Below are 22,549 nucleotides of genomic sequence, written 5' to 3'. Positions count from 1 at the left end.
TAAATGTGATAGTTCATCACTATTAGAATAGAGTTAAGTGAAATGATCTGCAAGCTGAACCATACCTATTTTTTTCTACCTTATTTTTAACTTGTGCGAACCCCAATGTTAATCATTACGTATGTTATCGGTAATAAGGTGCGCTGCACTTCCTCCTTCCTATAAAGAACATAGAGGTTCGATCTACTAAACAGTCGCCAAGCGTAATACGTTAAGCAATATCGCAAATAAAATTTCACTTGTAAGCCTAATCTTGCATGAAGTTCATCAATAATCTTTTGGCCCTCATAAATTTAGGTTAGCACAGATACGTTATACAAACAATATGTTGCTGTGATTGATCGGGGGTGGGCGGAAGCGAGCAGATGGAATGGAGTTTATCGAATCAGGTGGTTTGAGCAGATCCATCAACAGGAAAACTCGGGTTATTGATGTGGAGGTTATTCATGTGAGTGCTACTGAGATGCTAAGTTCGTAAACAGGTAGATTTATATGAGTTTATCGTAAAATTTTGATTACGATAACGCTAAATGGACTCCCCAAAGATTCTATTATTTTGTATATTTATCTTCACACGAGTATGCATTTATTTTTTCTTTTCACTGGACTGCGCAATAGTAATATTTTTCTAGTGTATGGTGTATGTTTATTTTTTGGCTTGCTCTATATACCTATATAATTATTTAACACATTAATGTAATAATCAGATGTTACATAAATATATATTAAACCGTAAGTCAAGAAACGATTATAATATAATTACTAGTTCATTGCATTAGGAACACCCTTTATTTTTATTACAAGTACATTATTTTTTATTACAAGTACGAGTACCATAGCAATTCACACTCTGCAAAAAACTTATACATCTATCGACTACATTCCTTGGCGCGTAGTCAAATATATCTTGATATAGAAACCTATGATATATAGACAGTTATTAATAGGGTTCCTGGTTTTACCCTTTGGGTATCCTAAAATCTTAGCAGACCGCCACTTTGCATCTGCCATAAAACCTTAATCCCCACTAAACTAGAATCTTGTCATAACTCTCCGCTGACCGGCGCTGCACCTCCGTCCACCATTATTACCAACTTCGCTGCGAAATTATCTCAATTTAGCCGGTCATTAGCGGAGTCGCGCGGGAGAGATATCCGGCTGGCCGGGTATAAATCTGAATTTAATGACCGTCCGCCAACGGTTCTAATATTTCCGAACAATGTTTCGGAACACGTATACGGTATACGTGTCCCCGGTGTCCTTCGCACTTTTGTCTGTTTTTGATCGTGATATTCGATGCAGTCGGTTGACGCTTTTTGCGATAGTTCCGCTTACAAAGCGGTTGCAGTTATAGAACAGTTTACAAAGTTTAGTTTCTAGACTAGACAAACAAGTCAGATCCAGCTACTTCCAAGTCATGTTTACATTTGCCTAAATGACCTTTTTTTATATAATATTGCAGTAGGTAACACACGAGTATGCAGTTTTCCTGATATCGATCTACCTGAAGTCGGCTATTACTACTCCTGAGGACTAAGTTGGAACGTCTCGCATACGTATATCTTCTACTTTACTATACCCTTCAAAGTGGAACACAGCAGCGCTTAAGACAGCTGTTATTATGCAGAAATAGATGTGGCGGTAGTCGAACCACAGAAGGTTCTACCACCTTGAAATAATTTCGACAAATAGGTCGCCACTTCTTAACCTGGTTTACATTTGCCTAAACGACGTGAATTCTTCTGAACATGTGTGTGAATGTCACGTGTACATGTACATATTGTATTGTATCTTTGGTGCACATACCATAAGAAATATTAACTGTATGGACACTATGAATTTACTTACAAAATCGCAGTAAGATTATATACGACTATAATATACCGTACCTAGATGACTACATGTCGTGTTCGTAACTTTCATTGCCTCACGCTAAGCTACTTAACACCGCGACAAAATATTTGTAACAAGGTTTGTAACAAGGTAACAGTTATAAACCTCATTATTAATGTTAAAACATTTGTTTTCGGTTTGTTTTCATTATTTTTACCTTCATAATGGTCATAACCAATTTGTAATACGACCGTGCAGCAAAGTGTAAAAGCGCGCGTATTATTTTTTAACCGACTTCAAAAAGGAGGTGGTTATCAATTCGGCCAGTATCTTTTTTTTTTATGTATGTACACGAATTACTCCGCCGTTAGGGCGGTTCCAATCAATTTAAACGCAGACCTTACCTTCATTCATGATCACGTTTATACAATTTTATATTGTATTAATATAAATGTTAGTATTTCATCACTAAAAAGGGTGAAAAAAAAAATTAACAAAAAAATACAACCGACTTCTATGTCACTACAAAGTAAAAAATAATTCAAATAAATGTTGGTTTAGTACATATTTCTGAAGTCGGCGCTCATATTAGACACGCTGTTTACATCGTTATCCAACGAAATATATTGAGGTTGTATTTTTTTGTTAAAATATTTTTTTAGCGTGTAAAAAATATCACCTTATTTAACTCGTCGTCAACCCAGTATTGTTCCACTGTTGGAAACGGGTCTCATTTCAGTGTCAGAAGGATTAAGGTCAGGAACACCGTGGGCCGGTAGGAGTCCGGCATACTCTCTTCACTGCCGCGGCTAAAGGGTTTTCCCACGTACAAAAAGGTCATAGTCCACCGGGCTAGCCAAGTTCATATTGGTAGACTTTACACATCTTTGAAAACGTTTTAAGAAGCCTTTCGTAAGTTTCCTCACGATCTTTTCCTATGCGGTATAGCAAGTAACAGTTAATCTAATACGCACAAAAATTTTGAAAATCAGAGGTGCTTCAGAGTCGTACCTTCAAGTATAGTTCGAGTTTCAAGTATAATAATAAGTTTTAAAATTACTAAAAACCAACCCTTTCAATATTGTTATAAGTGTACTTACAAAATATAGATTGAAAGCAGCAATTCCCATTCCAACTAACGTCAACATCTCTGGAGGTCGCTCAATCGGAACAAACTCAATAATAAACTATCAGTATAGTTACCGTGAACCTTGTACGAAACCTGACATTGATATAAGTAAGACTCAGAGGTCTAAGTTGTTGCGTTCATATTTGATCACAAGCATCAAACGTGTTGCAAGATTTATGTAACCGATAAGTTGTGATATCGATTGCAACTGGGTCGTTAGATATTTACTAGCAATTGCGGACACTTGACAAATCTGTTTCTCCTGGGTATCTGTTGCAGTATCTAGAGGCTGTGTTAGCTCAAATAAATTGCTTGAAAAGTGATGAAGTGAAATAAGATGCTTATAAATATTGACGTTTATTAAATAAAAGAGTATGTCTAGACGAAAAGAGCGTGGAATACTCTAGCGCAGGTGAGCTGGTGACTTGCGGTGAGGCTGCTACAAAAGTATGAATGAAAGCCTACACGGTAATCCACAAATATCTACAGCTAATAAGGTTAATGCTAATTAAACAACCTGGGATTAGTATCATTGCTTTGTCCCATCAAACAAGACCACAGCAGCAAGCATTGCTTACAAGGCGAAATAGTTATGACCGTTGTGCTACTACTGTCGAACAACGAGGATTACCTCGACAAATTATTAATAAGTAACTCGTGTTCCCAGCATGTTAGCCAGTCTAGTTACGGCAATGAACGCAATTGACATGACATTTATCATTCACGGGCCGCGCGCTCTCGTTAGTCAGCCAACTATAAATCTCATCAGATCGGATCATACCTGTTCTGGAACTAAGTTTGCGTCAACTGTTTTGGATTTGGCTTAACCGGGTTGATCATCAATCTGTTATATGGTAGAAGGCACGAGTGCTTTTGCCCTTGGAAATCAGTAATCAACTAGAGATAAGATAAACGTGCCACCTAAGGTCGGTCACACGGTTGCTATCCCTGAGGACTAAATCAGAATGTCTTTGATATCACATACCTTTCAAACTAAAACTAAGCAGCGTTATGGGGTAGAAATAAGTGTGGCGGTAATGCCTCCAGAGTCAAACCACGAAGAATAAATACAGGTAAACCTAAATATCAAAGAACATAATTATACAATTTAAATACAACAGTTACTTTTACACGTCTTAGTAAACAATCCTCTGATAACTTGATATACTATTTATTAAACTATCAAGTAACTATTTCAAACTGCGAAACAATAGTTTAATTGTTGTTGTGGATCTTCAAAGAGAATCTTAGAAAGGTATACTTAGCTCTTAACTTCAACTAGTGAAGCGATATTTGAACCTCAAATTAAACAAATTGTTACCAATTCTATCGATAATAAATGTTCAAACAACTCTGACCTTTTTGCTACCATTATCTGTTATTTTTAGTCAACCACTTAGTCGTTAAATTGAGCCACTTCAATACTTATAAATAAAGTATTTGTATTTTATTTTTGATTTAACTGGTGTATTACTATTTATATTAAATCTATCCAAATGTTGCCTACCAAACATAGAAATTTTACAGTTTCTAGTATGTACAAATTATTAGGTTGCTAAAAATTGATTAGGGAGTAAATTTATAAACAAGCAAATGATTTCAAATTTGTAATAACTCCAAGAACATATAACATTCATATTGAGGATACATTAACCAACTCTAGGCTTCGAAACAAAATTTAAAATAATCTGGTTTTTAAGCAAGCAAAACAGTAATTAGTACTCCGTCAAAACTCTTCGGAACAATCAAAATTTCATTAATCCCATCGCGTAGATTACCTAGTATTTCGGAATTTTGAAATGAGTTCCCGACATCGCTGGCAACTTTTATCCCGCGTTTATTATTCGCCGCGTAAATTCATATTTTTCATTTCAACCTTTTTGTTTCGGTATATTTGTAACGATCATCCCGGTTATACGAGTTTTATCCGGGCAAATCCGGATAACTGGATCAGCGTCTCTTTAATAAACATAAAAATTCATCGAAACGTCCAGTCCTTTCGCTCGTTGTCGTTTGCGTAAATCGAGAATTATTAAAACTTCTTTTTAACATAAACGGTTGAACAGATTCGGTCAATTTGATATCCAGTTGCATGCTACGTTATGGATCTATTACAAAATATACAACGACAATGTCAAAGTGTATGTGTAAATCCAGAATTATTAAAAGTTATTTTTAACACTTGAAACAGCTCCGGTCATTTGACGTCCAATTGCACGCTACGTTGTGCACCTATTACATAATATCGTAAAACAATAACGTCAAAGTATTGGTATACATCAGAATTTTAAAAACCGATTGAAATACGCGTAAATATATAATATTGTGTTTTTTTTTTATTTTCAAAGGATTCTATGAAAATGCTTGGAGGATTTTAAGTTGATATGGCTGAATATTGATAAGTGATACTAAAAAAATAAATTTCCCAGTAATCGGACATTTAATGAATAACAGCACAACTTATATTATGTTCTTTCTACGCTTAGATGTAATAAAATATAAAAGTTCCATCTTCCACCAGGCTGCTCCAACAAGTTTATAACATGTTCAATTAATAATTACAAGACAGAATTCCGAGTAATATTAATAACATTAATTACTATAATTTTGTACACTGATTATCGTAGACCAATAAACATCACTCACTTGATTTGGCGCTAATTGATTCGCGTCAATTAATATTAAACCCAATTATATCGCTTAGACAGCGTACGTCTCATTAGGAAAGATTTTAATTAATACATACATATAATTTGATTACCATAATCAATCATATAAAGATAAATACAAATTTAGATTTGATGACCTACCTGCCACTTCGGACTATTGCCTCGCTCAGAGATCGAGGTTCGAACCCAGCATCACCGAAATTAGAATGCCCAGTAAGGTTTCACACACACACATACTGACAAGCATTTCCTGACATAATAATACATTTTTTCAAGTGATAGGATTACGCAATTTTATTTATAGGTAAATAAAATATTATGTATCCTGCACGGTTGCAACATTAGTCATAAGTGGAGCGGCGGAGTAAGCGTATGTAGCTTATTTTTACGCTGCAGGAAACACTATGTTTATGTTATTTTGCACTTGTATTAATTACATTGAATTAACAATTTTTTCAAATAGCATTTATTAAAAAGTAAAAAAATTGTGAAGATAATATGTATCCTCCATACGCGGTTGCAATAAATGAGTTATAAGTGGAGCGCAGGAGTAAGTGTGTGTAGATTGTTTTATGCTGCAGGAAACACTACAACTTTATTAATAAGCTTACATAAAGATTACAATCAGTTATTTTGCCAAAAGCTCGCCTTTTATAATAAACATTAAAAAAATAAGTTTTTTTTTTAAATGCTATAATTTAATTAGTCTATCTTTGCGACTACGACTTAGGATAATATGTATCCTCCATTCGCGGTTGCAATAAATGAGTTATAAGTGGAGCGGTAGAGTAAGCGTGTGTAGCCTGTTTTTGTGTTGCAGGAAACACTGCAAAGTTATTGATAGGCGTAGATAAAGATTACCACTTACTTATTATGCCAAAAGCCCATCTTTTATTATAAACTTTAATAAATTAGGGGTAAAAAAATATTTTATTTCAAATGGTTAATTTAATAAGTCTATCTTTACCCAATTTTATTTATGAATGAAGATATTGTGTATCCTCCATACGCGGTTGCAATAAATGAGTTATAAGTGGAGCGGTGGAGTAAGCGTGTGTAGCTTGTTTTTGTGTTGCAGGAAACACTACGATTTTATTAACACGCGTAGATAAAGAATACAAATCATATATTATGTCAAAACCTCACCTATTATCATAAACTTAAAAAAAAATTGCTGTCTTTTATGCTTACCCAACTTTATTTGTGTGGAGCGGTCGGGTAATGTGTAACTTCTTTTATGCTGCAGGAAACACTACAATTTTATTTATAAGCTTACATAAAAATTACCACTCATTTATTTTGCCAAAAGCTCACATTTTATAATAAAAAGAAAAAAATATAATGCTGTAATTTAATAAGTCTATCTTTACGACTACGACGTAAGATAATATGTATCCTCCATTCGCGGTTGCAATAAATGAGTTATAAGTGGAGCGGTAGAGTCAGCGTGTGTAGCTTGTTTTTGTTTTGCAGGAAACACTGAAAAGTTATTAATAGGCGTAGATAAAGATTACCACTTACTTATTATGCCAAAAGCCCACCTTTTATTATAAACTTTAATAAATTAGGGATAAAAAAAAATTGTTTCAAATGGTTAATTTAATAAGTCTATCTTTACCCAATTTTATTTATGAATGAAGATATTGTGTATCCTCCATTCGCGGTTGCAATAAATGAGTTGCAATAAATAAGTGGAGCGGTAGAGTAAGCGTGTGTAGCTTGTTTTTGTATTGCAGGAAATACTGCAATTTCATTAATAAGCGTAGATAAAGAATACCATTCTTAAATTGTTTCAAAAGAACACCTTTTATCGTAGACTTCAAAAAGAATTATTGCTATAAATTATAATTTATACTCTCCCAATTTGATTTATAAGTGAAGATAATATGTATCCTCTATATGCGGTTGCAATAAATGAGTTATAAGTGGAGCGGTGGAGTAAGCGTGTGTAGCTTGTTTTTGTGTTGCAGGGGGCGCGGCCCGGCGGCGCGCGTAGGCGAACCAGGTAGCGTTTGTTGTGCGTGCCCTAGGCCTGTTCACTGTGTCAATAGCGCGGGTGAGAGCGTTCTACGTCGAATCTACCGGAGCTCGTTTTGTGTTCACTCTGTTTTATTGTAACTCCATGTTTTTTTTCTTTTTTATTTTAGTTGTTGTGTTTTTTTTTGTTTTGGTTGAGTTGGGTTGGGTGGCGGGATTTTGAGGTATAGCTTTTGATTTGACAATTTAAGTGGTTGGCTTGTAAAATTATTATACAATAGGTATACTTAATGGGGTTTTTAATAAAAATATTATACGTTCTGGACATATAAAACATATTTTTATAAATTAAAACAGAAAACGAGAAATATAATTCAACTGACTATTCCAAAAAATATGGGTCTGGCTGTGAAAGTAAAAAAGTCTTAAATGCTAAGACGTTATTAATTTATTAAATCTACAGCGAATTATGCTGGCGTCTGTACGTTTTATCATAATGGCGGCAGGCGGATTCAATTTTAAGAACATTAATATAATTAATTAGCCGCGTCAAAGCTTTCGGCTACTTGAATAAAGATTGTGGCAAAATTTGACATTTTTCTTCTTTTTCGTTGTATTTGTTTATTTCCCTATTTTAAATGTTCTTACTAACTTCGGTTTTACTCGTGGATTGTTTAAAGAAATTAAAAATAACGAACATTTGAAATTATTATAACGATAAAATATTAACAAATTGTTTTGCAAACGTTATTTTCAAGATACGTTTAAACCATCCACTGATATTTACATGAATAAGTTTTCCGTTACATATATTACTAGTTGTTATATTTTTATTTCTGTAACTAAATCTAAATCCTTCCTAAGGCACACTCGCCTCGATCTCACGTAGATTCGACATCGAACATAAGTACGCTCACTTTGCACTTAGTAATCGTCGTGCTGTAAAAAGTATATTTTATTTTTCATTCATTTCGAGACGTAATTAGTGTGGATTTGTGTTATTTTGTGGTTAATTTATTGACAACGTTGATTTCTGTAAAGAGCCTATGCAAAACGCGCAAAATTGATCGCCTATATTTCAGATAGAATGTATCGGGGTGAAACGTATTGGGTCCGCGTATGAGAACCGCGCTCGAACAGAAGTCGTCTGATGTTTATTTAACAGTCGCAGCTAATATGTTATCCGAGGATTCCGTAGTCGTGTAGTGTCACATCCCTATCCACTGCCTTGTATGTTAAAACCGTTGTGAGAACCCTACCTACGGAACCCTCTGCGTTAAACGAATCACCATTAGTGTACTGTGCTAATTATGTGTTGGTCTGGGTTTGAATTTTGTTCGTTGTTTCATTTTTGACTAAACTGTGTGTTATGTGTTTACATAGAGAGCTGTTGTTTTTTTGTGTCAAAATAATGGTGATACGCGGGGTCGTGTGGCGGCGGTGGCGACGCAGTCGCCGGCAGGGCGCTGTTAAATAACCGATGCGTTCAGATATTGAGTGTCCAATTTTCCAAATTCAGTTAGAACTTATAATTGAAATTTCAAACGCAGATTGGCCGAAACAGTGGTTTTAAAACTGGAACTGATATGTAATCAGTGACCACGTAAAATACTGAAATGACTGAACGCATCCGCTGCCGTTACATAGAATGATTAGTCGATGTGAGCCAATATCAACGCCCTGTGTTACGTGAACCATTGCGCGGTCGCAACTGTTACTCATAGTTCATCTAACTATTAAACTTTCAATGAATCCGTCACTCGCTCCCGTCACCTATAGTCGCACACGTTGAGGGGGTTGAACTGGCACGGAGAACTAGTTTAAGTCCGCCGCTCCACGCACCACCGCTAAGCTTATGTGGTGTGGCTCATTGTTGCCCGTCGTGGTAGACTGTTACTGACACGTGTTGTTTTCTGCAGATCGAAAGCTGTTCGTTGGGATGCTCAGCAAACAGCAGAACGAGGACGATGTGCGCGGCCTGTTCACACCCTTCGGCACGATAGAGGAGTGTTCCATACTCCGGGGGCCGGACGGTTCCAGTAAAGGTGAGTTTTAAGTATAATTAATTAATATTAGCTAAAGCTTACTATATTATTTTCTTCAATATTCACAGTACATCTTATTGCATACGAAAGTAATTAATTATATGACTTTTATCAATTATTCTTCAATGAATATTAAATATAGTTATACTCATTTGTGTTTGCCTATATCTAATTTCGAAATATGTATATACATTTATATTACGTCAGGAAAAGAAAATGATAGCAGAATGAGAAAGGTAGACATTTTTTTTTTCAAGTATTGTTTTATATCAAATATTAAGTAACTATCATTCAGATTGTAATATCTGTACCATACAAATAATTTATTATTTTGCATTTTAAACATTGAATGTTAATTATAACTTCATTTAAAATACATAACATATTTTATTCCTCCGTTTCATTGCTAATAAAGACATCGAGGTCAATAGAAGTAAGGTTCCCGAACAAAGACAGACCCGAAACACGGGTAATTTGAATCGTAACTCGCGACACATGGCATCCAAGTAACTTCCCCTTTATCCGAATATATAATTTCAACGTCTTTTTCTTCACGAAAATTCGCATTTACCGTCGCGAGTTGCGTAATAACTTTGGACATCTTTTATCTTTGTACTGATTGTTCTGAGAGGAAGGAAAGGTAATATTGCTGAGACGGTGCCGTAGTACATTTATTTTGAACGCTGGAATTGTATTCAAGATCTCGTACACTGTCTCTTACGTTGTGTAAGGTAGCTTCTATTAATTGAATTCAAGGTGTCTACGTAGTTTGAATACAAAAATATTTATTCAATAATCTTCTTATAAAACTATCCGATGACCTTATAAGTAATTAATACCTGAAACTATTCGACTTAAGTATTCAATTAGCCAGTTCAATTACTATTTTATAGTGGTAAATATAAAAATATATCAAACATATATACAGTTACTAAAAAGTTTTTGTAAAAGAATACTAAAATCCGTAGCCCTTCGTAGCCAAGCTACGAGTGCTACGTCAAGTTGTAACCACGAATGATACTACGAATATGTTGTGAATGATGCTACGAATATACTTCAGGAACCAAACGGGTAGAGTTAAGTGCTTTTGTCGGACTCTACAATGAGTGGGTGAACCAGAGCGTATATTTATTTTATTTTGATCTTGTACGGAAGGACAACAAATTTTTTCAAAAATATTATTTAAAATTTCGTTGTTTCTTTAAATAATTCCTTTTTTTTTAATCAAAAATAAAGTACAATATCAAAGGTTCCATTTTTGTTAATTTTATTGCGCAATGTATTTATACACAGAATGTAAAATCAGGCATATAAATTAGTAATAAAAACTGTGTAATAAAATACGTTACATTTAGTAACTATATAACAGTTCCTTATATCTGTACCCAGTTAGCTATTCCCAGATCTTATTTAACAGTATCTCGGGTCGCCTAACCATTATAACTGGATAAATGGCTGGAATGCGACCTCTAGACAGTCGACTCTACCCTTGTATTTTATACCTCTCACGAGTCATGAGCCAATGTGTCGACTTGTGAGATTATATTATGTAGGACTCTATAATTTTGTGTAATTTATGTTAGTTATCTTATTGAATACGTATATATTAAACACAATAACATATTCTTTTTTGAATATACAAACAAAATAAAAAAAAAAACACTTTTTAAGAACAAGCTTTTATTTCTTGTTAATAAAAATAACTAATAAGTTATAAAAAGTGTAAAAATAATTTAAACCCGGCGTATTAAATATTTTCATTTTTATACCAGACACATTTTTTTATAAAGGAAAGCGTGTGGACACTGGGAAATGGATGAATTACACACATTACACACACCGGGACAGGCGAAACTAAATAAAGCTGGTAATAAAATACCCAATTAGGATTAATCAGTTCCACGTGATACAAGAAAAAGAAAAGAAATAAAAGTTATATCTTTTATTTCTTTCCCTTTTTCGTAGTTACAAGGGCAAACCAAAAGGAACTCTAAAAAATCCTTGCTTTTATACATTTTAAAGTATTATTTTTTTACAAAAATCACAATATAACAATAAAGTATATCACGTAAAGGATGCACATTACTATATAACAATAAGTTTAATAGCGTACTAATTTACCCAAACTTATTAAAACATCACTGAGTCGCGCTACGATGCCTACGGCGTAGCTCGAACGTAGCGCACCGCAAACCAATTGAAACCGTAGCACTTCGCCGAGTGCTACATCATACCCGCGACAGCTCGTCTCGGTGTTACGCAACTTTAATTTCATTTTGTTCCCGCTCGAATTTCGCCGGATTTTAATTGAATTTGTGCTCATAAACTCGGATAACGCCGCGCGGTTTGTTAGTTGCCTAAGCGGTGCTGTCTTTATGTACACATTAAGCGCTACTTTCGCTGCCTACTCTGTCATTATTGGACAATAAAGTTATTAACAACGCTACAGATGTAGAGTATGGCTCGCCAAATTGTTAATTCGCTTTAATTACGCACGGCGCCGCGGTACGATAAACTTATTTTTACGAGGAGCCCCTTAACATTATCGTTGCCGTCGTTTTAATTATAAATTAAGTGGGATTTTAGCTCCGCTTTCGGTCTTTGATGCAAGGTATGGAGTTCCGGAACGATCTTGAGCTACTTTGCTATTAGGCCTATATTTTCTTCGACAGCAATTTACTTAATTACGACTTTTTTACGGCGTGAAAATTAATAGTCCGAAATCCGAGAAATGTTGTAGAAGAATATTTTTCCCTTGAAATGGCTATTATGCAATTTATTCACATTGTCATGATTATAGAAACCTAATATAGAAATAGATACCTTACAGAAACCTGAAAAAAAAAAACAAAAAGTATAGTATTTTTTTAAACTTTCTTTTTTTCTGTTTTACTTAATAACTAACCGTTTCTTACGTAACTGTAAGTTTTTTTTAAGCTTATCATATCATAATTGTTGCATCTAAACAAAAATGATTTTAATACACTTTCAAATATGTTACTTAAGTATTCTTAAAACTAACATACAATTTAAACAGTACACTTTATGTGTATGGCTGTGTAGCTCACAAATCAACCATTAAGGTCAACCTTGTTAACCATTGCGTCACCTGGCCGCTGGTCACGAACACCCATCGTAAACCCGTTACCTTACGGGCGGATCGTGAACATTCGTTAATTTAGTTCACATTTAACTAAATGTATTTGTTAGTTGTTTAAAATGCCTTATTCACTGGTTAATACTACTTATTGTTATGAATCACAATCAGGTAAAAAAATGTTTTTGCATCATACACCTACTCAATGCACCAGTACATGAAATACAAATTATCATATAATCAAGGATTTACGGTTAGACTTATTACCAAAATCGTTAAAATTAGCTCGTATTACAAAGGCGTGATGACCTTGCAACGTGTTCATCTCGTCACGACGACGTGACCTAATGTAATATTCTAACTCTAATGAATCTATAGGGATGTAAGTGTAGAGATGTAGGGATATAAAATTCCCCGATCCGGAACATTGATACGAAACGCAACATAATCGCTAGTAGGCAAAGCGAGTGCCCACATTTATTACAGCCTTTGTAAGGGAAACGAATGCGGAACGGGGTTACAGCGACATGCGTTACCTACGCATGTGACACACGGATAAAGCGAATATTCATACTAAAATTAATATCATTTGATATATTAATGTTAGCCAAAATATAAGCGATATATATCTGAATTTATATGAATGATTTATCTAACAAATAACAAATAACAAATATCTATTTGTTCTGATCTGGCTGTTTGTATATTCGTCTTTATGTATGTTCATGGCATTCACAACACAGGGAATCCTAGTATGGGGCTTTGAATGAAGAAAGCGTCTTTTAGTTTATGAAGATTGTACTTAAGTAAAAACTCTCATAAATAATATCTATAATATATTTGTTTTTTAAGTTTAAAAAAAAAGGTTCATTAATTGATTCCAAAAGTAATCAAATACAAGAAAACATATTTTCTTATTTAAACACAGAATGGGTTTAAATAATAAAATATGTTTTCTCTCACATTAAAGACATATTCTTGATATATAATCCAAAATAAATGTAACAATATAGCAAAGAGTTGTTACCATCGTCCAGGTTCCTACCTGTATTTACACAGAACTTAAACCTTTCGGGTGAATCTTGTGAACGAACTGAAGACTTCAACTCGCAATTAAAATGGCAGCACTGAACTTAAAATGACTTCCGCCAACAGTATTTCCCTGTAGACTTTAGTAAAACTTTCTCGCGAATGATATTTCTTAAATCGTAATTAAATAGAGAGGTAAGTGTAACAACAGACATAAACATCCAGACAGTTATAAATAATCTATCATCATCATCATCATCAACCCATCACTGTCCCTCTGGTGGGCACGAGTCTTCTCTGGAAATGACATGGATTATATTATATGTTTTAATTAATTATACTTATTATATTTATAATTATTTTAATTAACTATATTTAACATGTCATTACGATGTAATGACTTTTTATTGAATTGTTCAAACTTTTTTTTTTAATACAAACTTCAATTTATATTTCATGCTTTCATTTATTTAAGCACTATCCGATATTAATATTAATTTATCCAAATCGTTATAGTTTCCTTGATTAGCCCGTACAATAGTCGGCCAAAATATAAATAATTTAAAATAAATAATACGAGTAATAGAACTTACAACATTCATAACTTAGAATAGAAAATTCTGTGTTTGCTAAAATAAGTCACAATTTTGGAATTAAATAGGTGTATAATGTCCTCTTATCTTTTACTTGTTAGGCGTGCAAATTACAAAGTAAGAGCTGTTAAGCTGACAACTACAAGATTGGAATTATGTTAAAGTTACAATTGTACATTATTAATTTAGTTATCTATATTATTTATTTAAATTTTTCATTATCTCTAATTCGTTCTGTTCAAATTTTCATTGGCAATCTCAGTGCACGTGTGTCCCACCCGTAAAGTCGAGAAGCCGAATATGTGGAGTGGTAAAATTGAAATCTCATTGGGCGGGACAAGGGCCCGCGAACGCGTCGTGATTCGCGGTATTTTATTGCCACCGCACCTTATCTTCGGTCCATATTTCGGGGATTCCGACGTGACACGGGGCTTTTTGACTCACTCTTTGTCTTTGGAGCATATGCGAGCAGTACATTTGTTATCTGTGGCTGTCTAATATTGCAATGATTGTTTCAGCATTTTTTCTCAGTTATCGGCAGTTAACATAACTATAATTTTAGCCCAGCACCTTATCTTAGGTCCATATTTCGGGGTTTTCGACGTGACATGCGGCTTTTTGACTCACTTTTTGTCTTTTGGAGCATATGTGAGCAGTACATTTGTTATCTGTAGCTGTCTAATATTGCAATTATTATTTTAGTATTTCTTTCCTTATTATCTGTCTATGATTGGAGCCAACTTATCTTCGGTCCATATTTCGGAGATTCCAACCTGACACAGGGCTTTTTGACTCACTCTTTGTCTTTGAGATTTCATTTGAGCAGTATGTTGATGATCTGTGGCTGTCTTATATTGCAATGATTGTTACAGTATTTTTTTATTATCTATGACTAACATTGCAATTATTGTAGCTACCGTACCTCATCTTCGGTCCAAATTTCGGAGATTCGGACGTGACACGGGGCTTTTTGACGCACTCTTTGTCTTTTGGAGGTATGCGAGCAGTACCTACATTTGTGAACTGTGACTGTCTAATATGGCAATTGTTTCAGTATTTTTTCTCTGTATCTGCGAGTAGCGTAATAATTATTGTTGCTACCACATCTTATCGCCATCTGTAGCATATTTTGGACATTAAAACATTTGTGACTATTGAAATTGATTGATTTAATTTATATGTATTTTATTATTTGTATTCCATATTGCAACTTCTAAAGAAATCTTTGCTTGTGTTACTATAATATTTCATGTAATTTTATAGCGCATAATATTATTCATAGCTATTCTTTTACTTATATTTCTTTTGGAGGTTTTATTAACAAAAAATATACGAATAACATTTTCCTCTTTCTTCTTCTTCTTCTGTCTGATCTTGCAATCGAAAAGACAAATTTCAAGAGGATTTCTAAAATTTTTTTCAACAGAAATTTGAGAGGAAAGTACATTAGAGAATTAAATTGCAAAGGAACGCACGAAAATCTAGAGACACATTTACGAATGAAACGGTAAACGGAGCGTAGTTAAGACCAGGTTTCACTAACGTAGTTTTTAATCTTTTAAGTACGAGGTCCAAAATCTGAAATCTGTAGAGCACGTAGCATGTATAGGTATAGAGTAGTAAGCTTATGTCAGAATGTATTTTGTTGAAATAAATCACTTGGAACATTAAAGAAAATTGTTATAAGAAAACCTATATATCTCAGAGTTGTTCAATATATTCTATAGGGTATATACCAAACAGCATTAGAGCAGTTTGATGGGCGATGAGCAAAGATCGATAACAGGAAGTGAACAGAACTCATTAACTTTTGGACCTAAGTAATTGATCCTTTTTTAAACAAATGTTTCAATAATTGGTATTACTTAATTATTGAATATTAGTTCCTTATTATTTAGTATTCATCATTGATGTAATCATGTTATTATCTAGAAAATATTGAAATTATAATATAAGTAATAGCAACGACAAAAGTATGGTCTTAAAAATACATCGCATTACTGCCTCAAATAAAACAACATGTAATTATCGAAACTGAAAGGCACCCTTCCTTTAACTCCAACTTATTTTACATAATATGTAACTAAACTACAATCTACATTTTTTATTGCCTTATCACTGCAATACATATTTATTGCTTATTTTTTTATTTTTATGCACAAACAATTATATCTGCTTAGTTTTGTTATAGTTTTGACTTTAACTTTTTGTTCTACTTACAACTGCAACGTAACCGCTTCGTTGCGGTCAGTCACAACACGTGACGTCACGGACAGTTGCCGATTGCCCGTACCGTGACGCGCACTGTTCAAAACAACAAGCGGTTTGTTGGAAATTGGTCTAATTTTACATACGTTATTTTTAAATGCTAGAACAATGATTGTCAATTAAGTAACCTTACAGATATGATTACCGTAATTATAGGTCTGTTCCTTTATAATTGCAATTCCAACTCAAACATCATTGCAGCCAGTTGTGGATTGTTGACCGTTGCGGATTGTGCATGTCGTGACGTTCACTATTGAACACAACAAGTGTCACAAAAATTACTCAATTACATAATTCAGTTTAAATAATTAGTTTTGTCCTATCCCAATGGTCACGGGCAGTTTCTTGTCACGTGACGTCGTTGTCAGTAATGTGACGATAGCTATTCATCATAAAGTGACATGAAACCTACAGTTCCTGAACCTGAAATATTTCTTTTTTATTACGTTACAATTTACAGTTTCTATTTTAAACGTGTAAATAAGGTACAAAGACATATTCGAGTTTATCTACTCTTGAAAACGGAATATTTAATAAATCATTTTTATTTTTTAAATGCGTGTCATTACTAAGGACACGTGGAAGTTCTGTACAAAATTTAAAATTATTACATTTATACACCTGATTTCAACCAAAGCCCGCTACATACACATGTAACAATAAAAACGGAGACAACAATTGGGGCAGGTACCCTAATTATAAGTAGGGTCCCATTTAGAATTGCTTCCGTATGATATCGGCTAAGGGATCCGAATACGGATGTGCCCTGGAAGCATATTTTCCCTGGGTATCCCATTCGGTCCTTGTTACATTAAGCTTCGCCCGAAGGGAAGTGTTCAACTATGTGGAAAAAAGAATTCCCCTGCTTTGTACTCGATGCTCCTCAAATATGAAAAACGAATTTAATTAAGTCGTCCAAAATTGAATGATATTAGTAAAGCTCGCCCGTTCACCTCGTACGATATCATTCGGTGTTTACACTTGCTTAAATATGCGTTGGATCGCTCATGTGTAATGCTGGGAATGTAATTTGTTTAGATTATATCAAAACTCAAGTATTCATTTATTCGTTCGCTTAACTGTTTTTACCCGAATGCGATGCGTAATGTTCGAACATATGGTATGTCTTATTCTTTGACACGGCTTGCAGACCAAATGGCCTGATGGATTTTAACATGTATGATGTAAGGTATCGTTAGATTCGTCTGAATGAGTGACATAGTATAAACAGATTATCCGTTCTATTTATGGCTATAGACCTAGAACGACGTCGTTCTGTTTAGCCTGTGTAACTCTAGGTCTAGCCGTCTATAACTAAAGCTATACCTATATAGTCTATAATTATAGCTAATATTTTTGAAGGTGGTAGAACCCTTTGTGGTTTGACTCCGGCGGCACCACCGCCACACCTATTTCTACCTAATAACAGCAGGGTTAAGCGCTGCTGTGTTCCGGTTTGAAGGGTGTGGTAAGGGAGACAGACTTTTCCGAGGCGTTCCAGCTTAGTCCTCAGGGGTAGCAGCGCATCTGTGGCCGACCTCAGGTAGGAATATCTAATCCTATCTGGGGTTGATTACAGATGTCCATGGGCGGCAGTAGCCACTTATCATCAGGTGGACTGCATGCTCGTCTGCTACTCTTATATTATATAAAAAAAATAAAAAATAAATAACCTATGACTAAAGTTTACTTAATATTTTGCCTCTATCCCATAAAAGTTCTCACGAATAAGCAATATACGTAATACGTAATATTGGGAAATAAAAATATGTAAAGCTCATATCCTTCAACCTACTTATTAAGTTAATCATATCCGATCGCTTACTTAGAAGCCTTGTAACAGATGAAGCACTTACGTAGATAATAACATACTTAAGGCTAATGAAGCTGAAGATTGCGAGTCAAGACATTCTTCAAAGTAATGGCAACTCATCTTCACAACGGATCTCGACCTGGTCATAATGGCCACCTTAATTGGGCGGTTAATAGAAAAAGCCATCGAAGAACAATAGAATGTGAATAAGCGATCGAATTGTAACAATGATGTTTGCGATTTGGGAGGGTTATATTGAGTTTCACAGTACTGGAATATATGATGATAATCAAGACATCTATACGCCGAAAAACGTTACCCTCAGCTGTATCCGATAGCGACAGAAAAAAAATGCAGTGACCAAAAGTAAGTCCGCCAGAAAACGGTCATTTAGATACCTCATCTCAATATTAAGCATTTTAATAAGATTGTTATTCAAACTCAAAAAATCTCTTCGTATTTCCAGACTGAATCAGTTCCCGTACAATAGGAAGGTCATATTTCAAGCAAAGATAAAGACTCAGTTTCATTTCTCTCAAACTTAGTTGAGAGACCGATTCCAGACTAAATAATTCCTGTGTCCCGTTGCAGACGCGGGGGCGATTTATTATCTGTCATTACTGCGGCAATATAGCGGTAATGACGCGAACCCGTAGAAACGGATTATTCAGACACCTCCCTAATAAGCACTGCTAAGCAGTCCGGACATGATAAGTCATAGACAATAAACAATGTCTCGTTTGTCACGATATATCATTACCGCGCAAATGACGGTTCGTGACACGGTAATGATAAATACAGAAGATTTACATGACTAAGTGAAGACCCTTATAAGATCAAGTATGTTATTATGGTAGGCAGTTTATTGTTATTAGACCCGGGGATGGTTGTTTACAAACAAACTCCAAACATTTGGGTGTTTATGTGGAAATGTATTATTAGGGTGTAATTTAAGACAGTAACATAGTGGTAGGATAGTTTCTGATAATACATTTTTAGTGTAATGATGTTTTTATGGAACGAACAAAAAATATTTTTTTGTTTTGGTGAGTCGTCAAAAAATATACGCCATATACACCGAACTATGACAATAGGACAATTAATAAATATTAATATATTAAATTTAAAAAACCTGTGTTGCATTATATATAATTATTCCGTAAGTTTAATAATTATGAATTCTTGCACACATTAACATAATTTCCTTTGCCGTGAAAACGTAGTAAACTCACTTTATATCATTACCAGCTTTGGAAGACTTAAGCTACACACAGCACTACCGTTTCATTTAGCGAACACTCATGTCACGTAAAAGCGCTTAATAAGAAACAATTTGCTAGCTTCCTCAAACAAATATCGCGATTGCCTCCTGGTCCCCTCGAGCGATTTGCGCCAAGTGGCGATTAATTCACGCGTCGAAACGAACCGTCACCGTGACGCAACGATGAAACGCAAGTTTATAAGCCAAGTCACCCTATTTCGAGTCGATCGTTTCAAACGATGTATTGATACGAGTTATCCGCGATCGGGCCAAGCTGTTTAGTCGATTCTGTTTGACGTTAAGTGGTGCTAATGTTTAGTGAAGAATCTTATTCAAGAATTAATATTTCGTTTCTATTTTTAAATTTAAAGGAGAATGCCCATTCTTGGTACTGATTTTTCTCATGCGTCAAAATGAAAGTAATATTAAAATTATCTCTTGTTTTTTTTTACATAATTTGTCGATCAGAATAGTTACTTTGAATAGGGGATTCCATTTAAGATAAATTAAGACGAAATGTTGATTGTTGTTCTTAAAAATTAAAATGGCGGCATTTTATACTCGGAATTCAATACGATCTATTAGTGTTTTGACTAATTATTTTTCTCATGTGTCAAAATGAAAGTAATATTAAAATTATTTTTTGATTTTTTTACATAGTTTGTCGATCAGAATAGTTTCTTTAAACAGGGGATTCCCTTCAAGATAAAATAAGACGAAATGTTGATTGTTGTTCTTAAAAATTAAAATGGCGGTATTTCATACTCGGAATTCATTATTTTAGGTTTTTAGGATTATTTTAGGTTTATTTTCCTACTACCTTTAAAAGTAAACGGGATATGTTAATCGAAGTACATTATAGGTACCTACTATCAGTTAAAACCGACCATCAATCTATCGTCGGATATTTTCGATTTTGAGGTTATGTAACATTTCGGTAAATAACTTCCGAACCCGGGTACTGATCTAAAAAAAAATTATTGGTGGTAGTATTTGGTTAATTATACATCGTCCACAACAAGTTTCAATTTGATGCAACTCTGGACGGCGGTCCATACTTTCATGGGCATTGTCCTTTATATTATTGAAGTGCTTGTTACGTTCTTTTCAGTTAATTATTTTAAAGATTGTGTTTTTGTTTTATAATAATTTGTTTATATTTTTATATGTTACGTAAAATAGCAGTGCCTAGTGGTTAAGAAACTCGGCCTCTTGATCGGGGGGTCCAAGGTTCAAATCCCAGGCTCACTTCTGATTTTGCAAAATTATGTGAATATTAGAAGTTAATTATAATTTGCTTAAACGGAAAACATCGTGAGGAAACCTGCATACCTGAGAAATTTAAAAAAAATATTTTTAAAAGTATGTGAAGTCTACCAATACACAATTGGCCAGGGCGGTGGACTATGGCCTATCCCATCTCATTCTGAGAGGAGACCCATGCTCAGCAGTGGGACAGTAATGGGTTGATGATGATGACGTAAAACATAAAAGTAATAAAACACGTTAAGTGAAATGAATAAATAAATGCAGCATTCGCACTCCCGGGAACATAATTTAATCGCCCGCTCGGGATAATAGCTCAAATGAGAGAAGCGAGGCGCATTAGTGTGAATCATGCACACACGTGAATCTCTTATTTGTATTTTTTATTATATAGAAGTAGTACACAACTCTATTATGATGTCTACGAGACAGTGGTTATTGGACATCTATAAATAACGCAAGATACAATTGGAGTTTTGAGGTGAACATATGTTGTTACACCTGAGGAGGGTAAAGTTGGAATACCTTTGTAGAGTGTAACCTACAAACCTCCTTCTATCTCTATATCGAAAACCTAATATTTGAGATGAAAAAGAAAAGATGTCAGTTAGGATGTCATGTCAATTATACATATGTACGAAAATTAATATTTTATCATTTTTATTTCTCTTATTGTTCGCTTACTTTCGCTTCTCAATTGTAATATATGAATCTATAGAATATAGTGTGTCGGTAAATCATCTCAGAGTATCATTTCCAACGACACACCACTACACATCCTATATAAATGACGTGTGCCACACTCTTAAACCCAGAGCACAACAACGCTTTACACTGCTGTTATAAAACATACGTAGGTGTGGTGATGGCGAAGGTGGCACGAGGGTTGAAACACAAACCGTCCATACATACCATACCATATTTTAGTCACCACCACAAGTCACTTTTATACTGGGCTTCATAATTATTATAATTATTAAATGCTTCACGAAATATTTGTATAAAATTTAGCCTTCTCAATATGTAATATTTTTATTTAGAGACCAACTGTATTTATTCGTCTAATTCCCAATGTTTTCGTCTGTATAATTTTGTATAATTTGAAACGTTGTACCTAGGTAGATAATGCTGCGTCCTCATAAAATAAATTCATACTCATATTAATCGTCGACCTTGTCTGGGTATAAAGCATTTGACCTCTCAGAACCTTGCTTTAAATAAGATGAACTATGTTACGTTTCTTTTCATCTAGATAGAACATTTATCGCGGCAAACGTTTACGTAAGGACGACTTATTATAACTCAGAGTAGTAATCAATGCGACGGGGTTATCTGAATATAATTTGTATAGAATCAAAATTACCAGTTCGTTTACAGAAAAAAAATCTAAATTTTGACTATCATGCGTTTTCTAAAGGACTTTCAACTATAACAACATAGTTTACACCTTAGATTTCGGCAGTGTCCACTTACCTTACAGTCCATGTGGACTGTAAGTTTACTTGTCATTTTCATAAAAAGGCTCTGGATGGGCCTGTACAACCGCGGTCTATTCCCACGGTGCTAACA

General features: G+C 34.4%; 1 protein-coding gene across 1 annotated transcript in view; it reads left to right on the top strand.

The window, feature by feature from the left end:
• Nucleotides 1–22,549, top strand: part of bru3 (CUGBP Elav-like family member bruno 3) — a 711,140-nt gene that overhangs the window by 523,702 nt on the left and 164,889 nt on the right. The window contains exon 4 of the mRNA XM_073082429.1: nucleotides 9,528–9,653. Within this exon, the coding sequence (XP_072938530.1) occupies nucleotides 9,528–9,653 (126 nt within the window). The remainder of the gene's footprint in view (nucleotides 1–9,527; nucleotides 9,654–22,549) is intronic.

This window comes from Epargyreus clarus, unplaced genomic scaffold (assembly GCF_041222505.1).
Source record: "Epargyreus clarus isolate Ecla_fem2 unplaced genomic scaffold, WU_Ecla_fem_2.2 ptg000018l, whole genome shotgun sequence".
NCBI lineage: Eukaryota > Metazoa > Arthropoda > Insecta > Lepidoptera > Hesperiidae > Epargyreus > Epargyreus clarus.
This window is presented reverse-complemented; position numbering and strand designations above follow the sequence as displayed.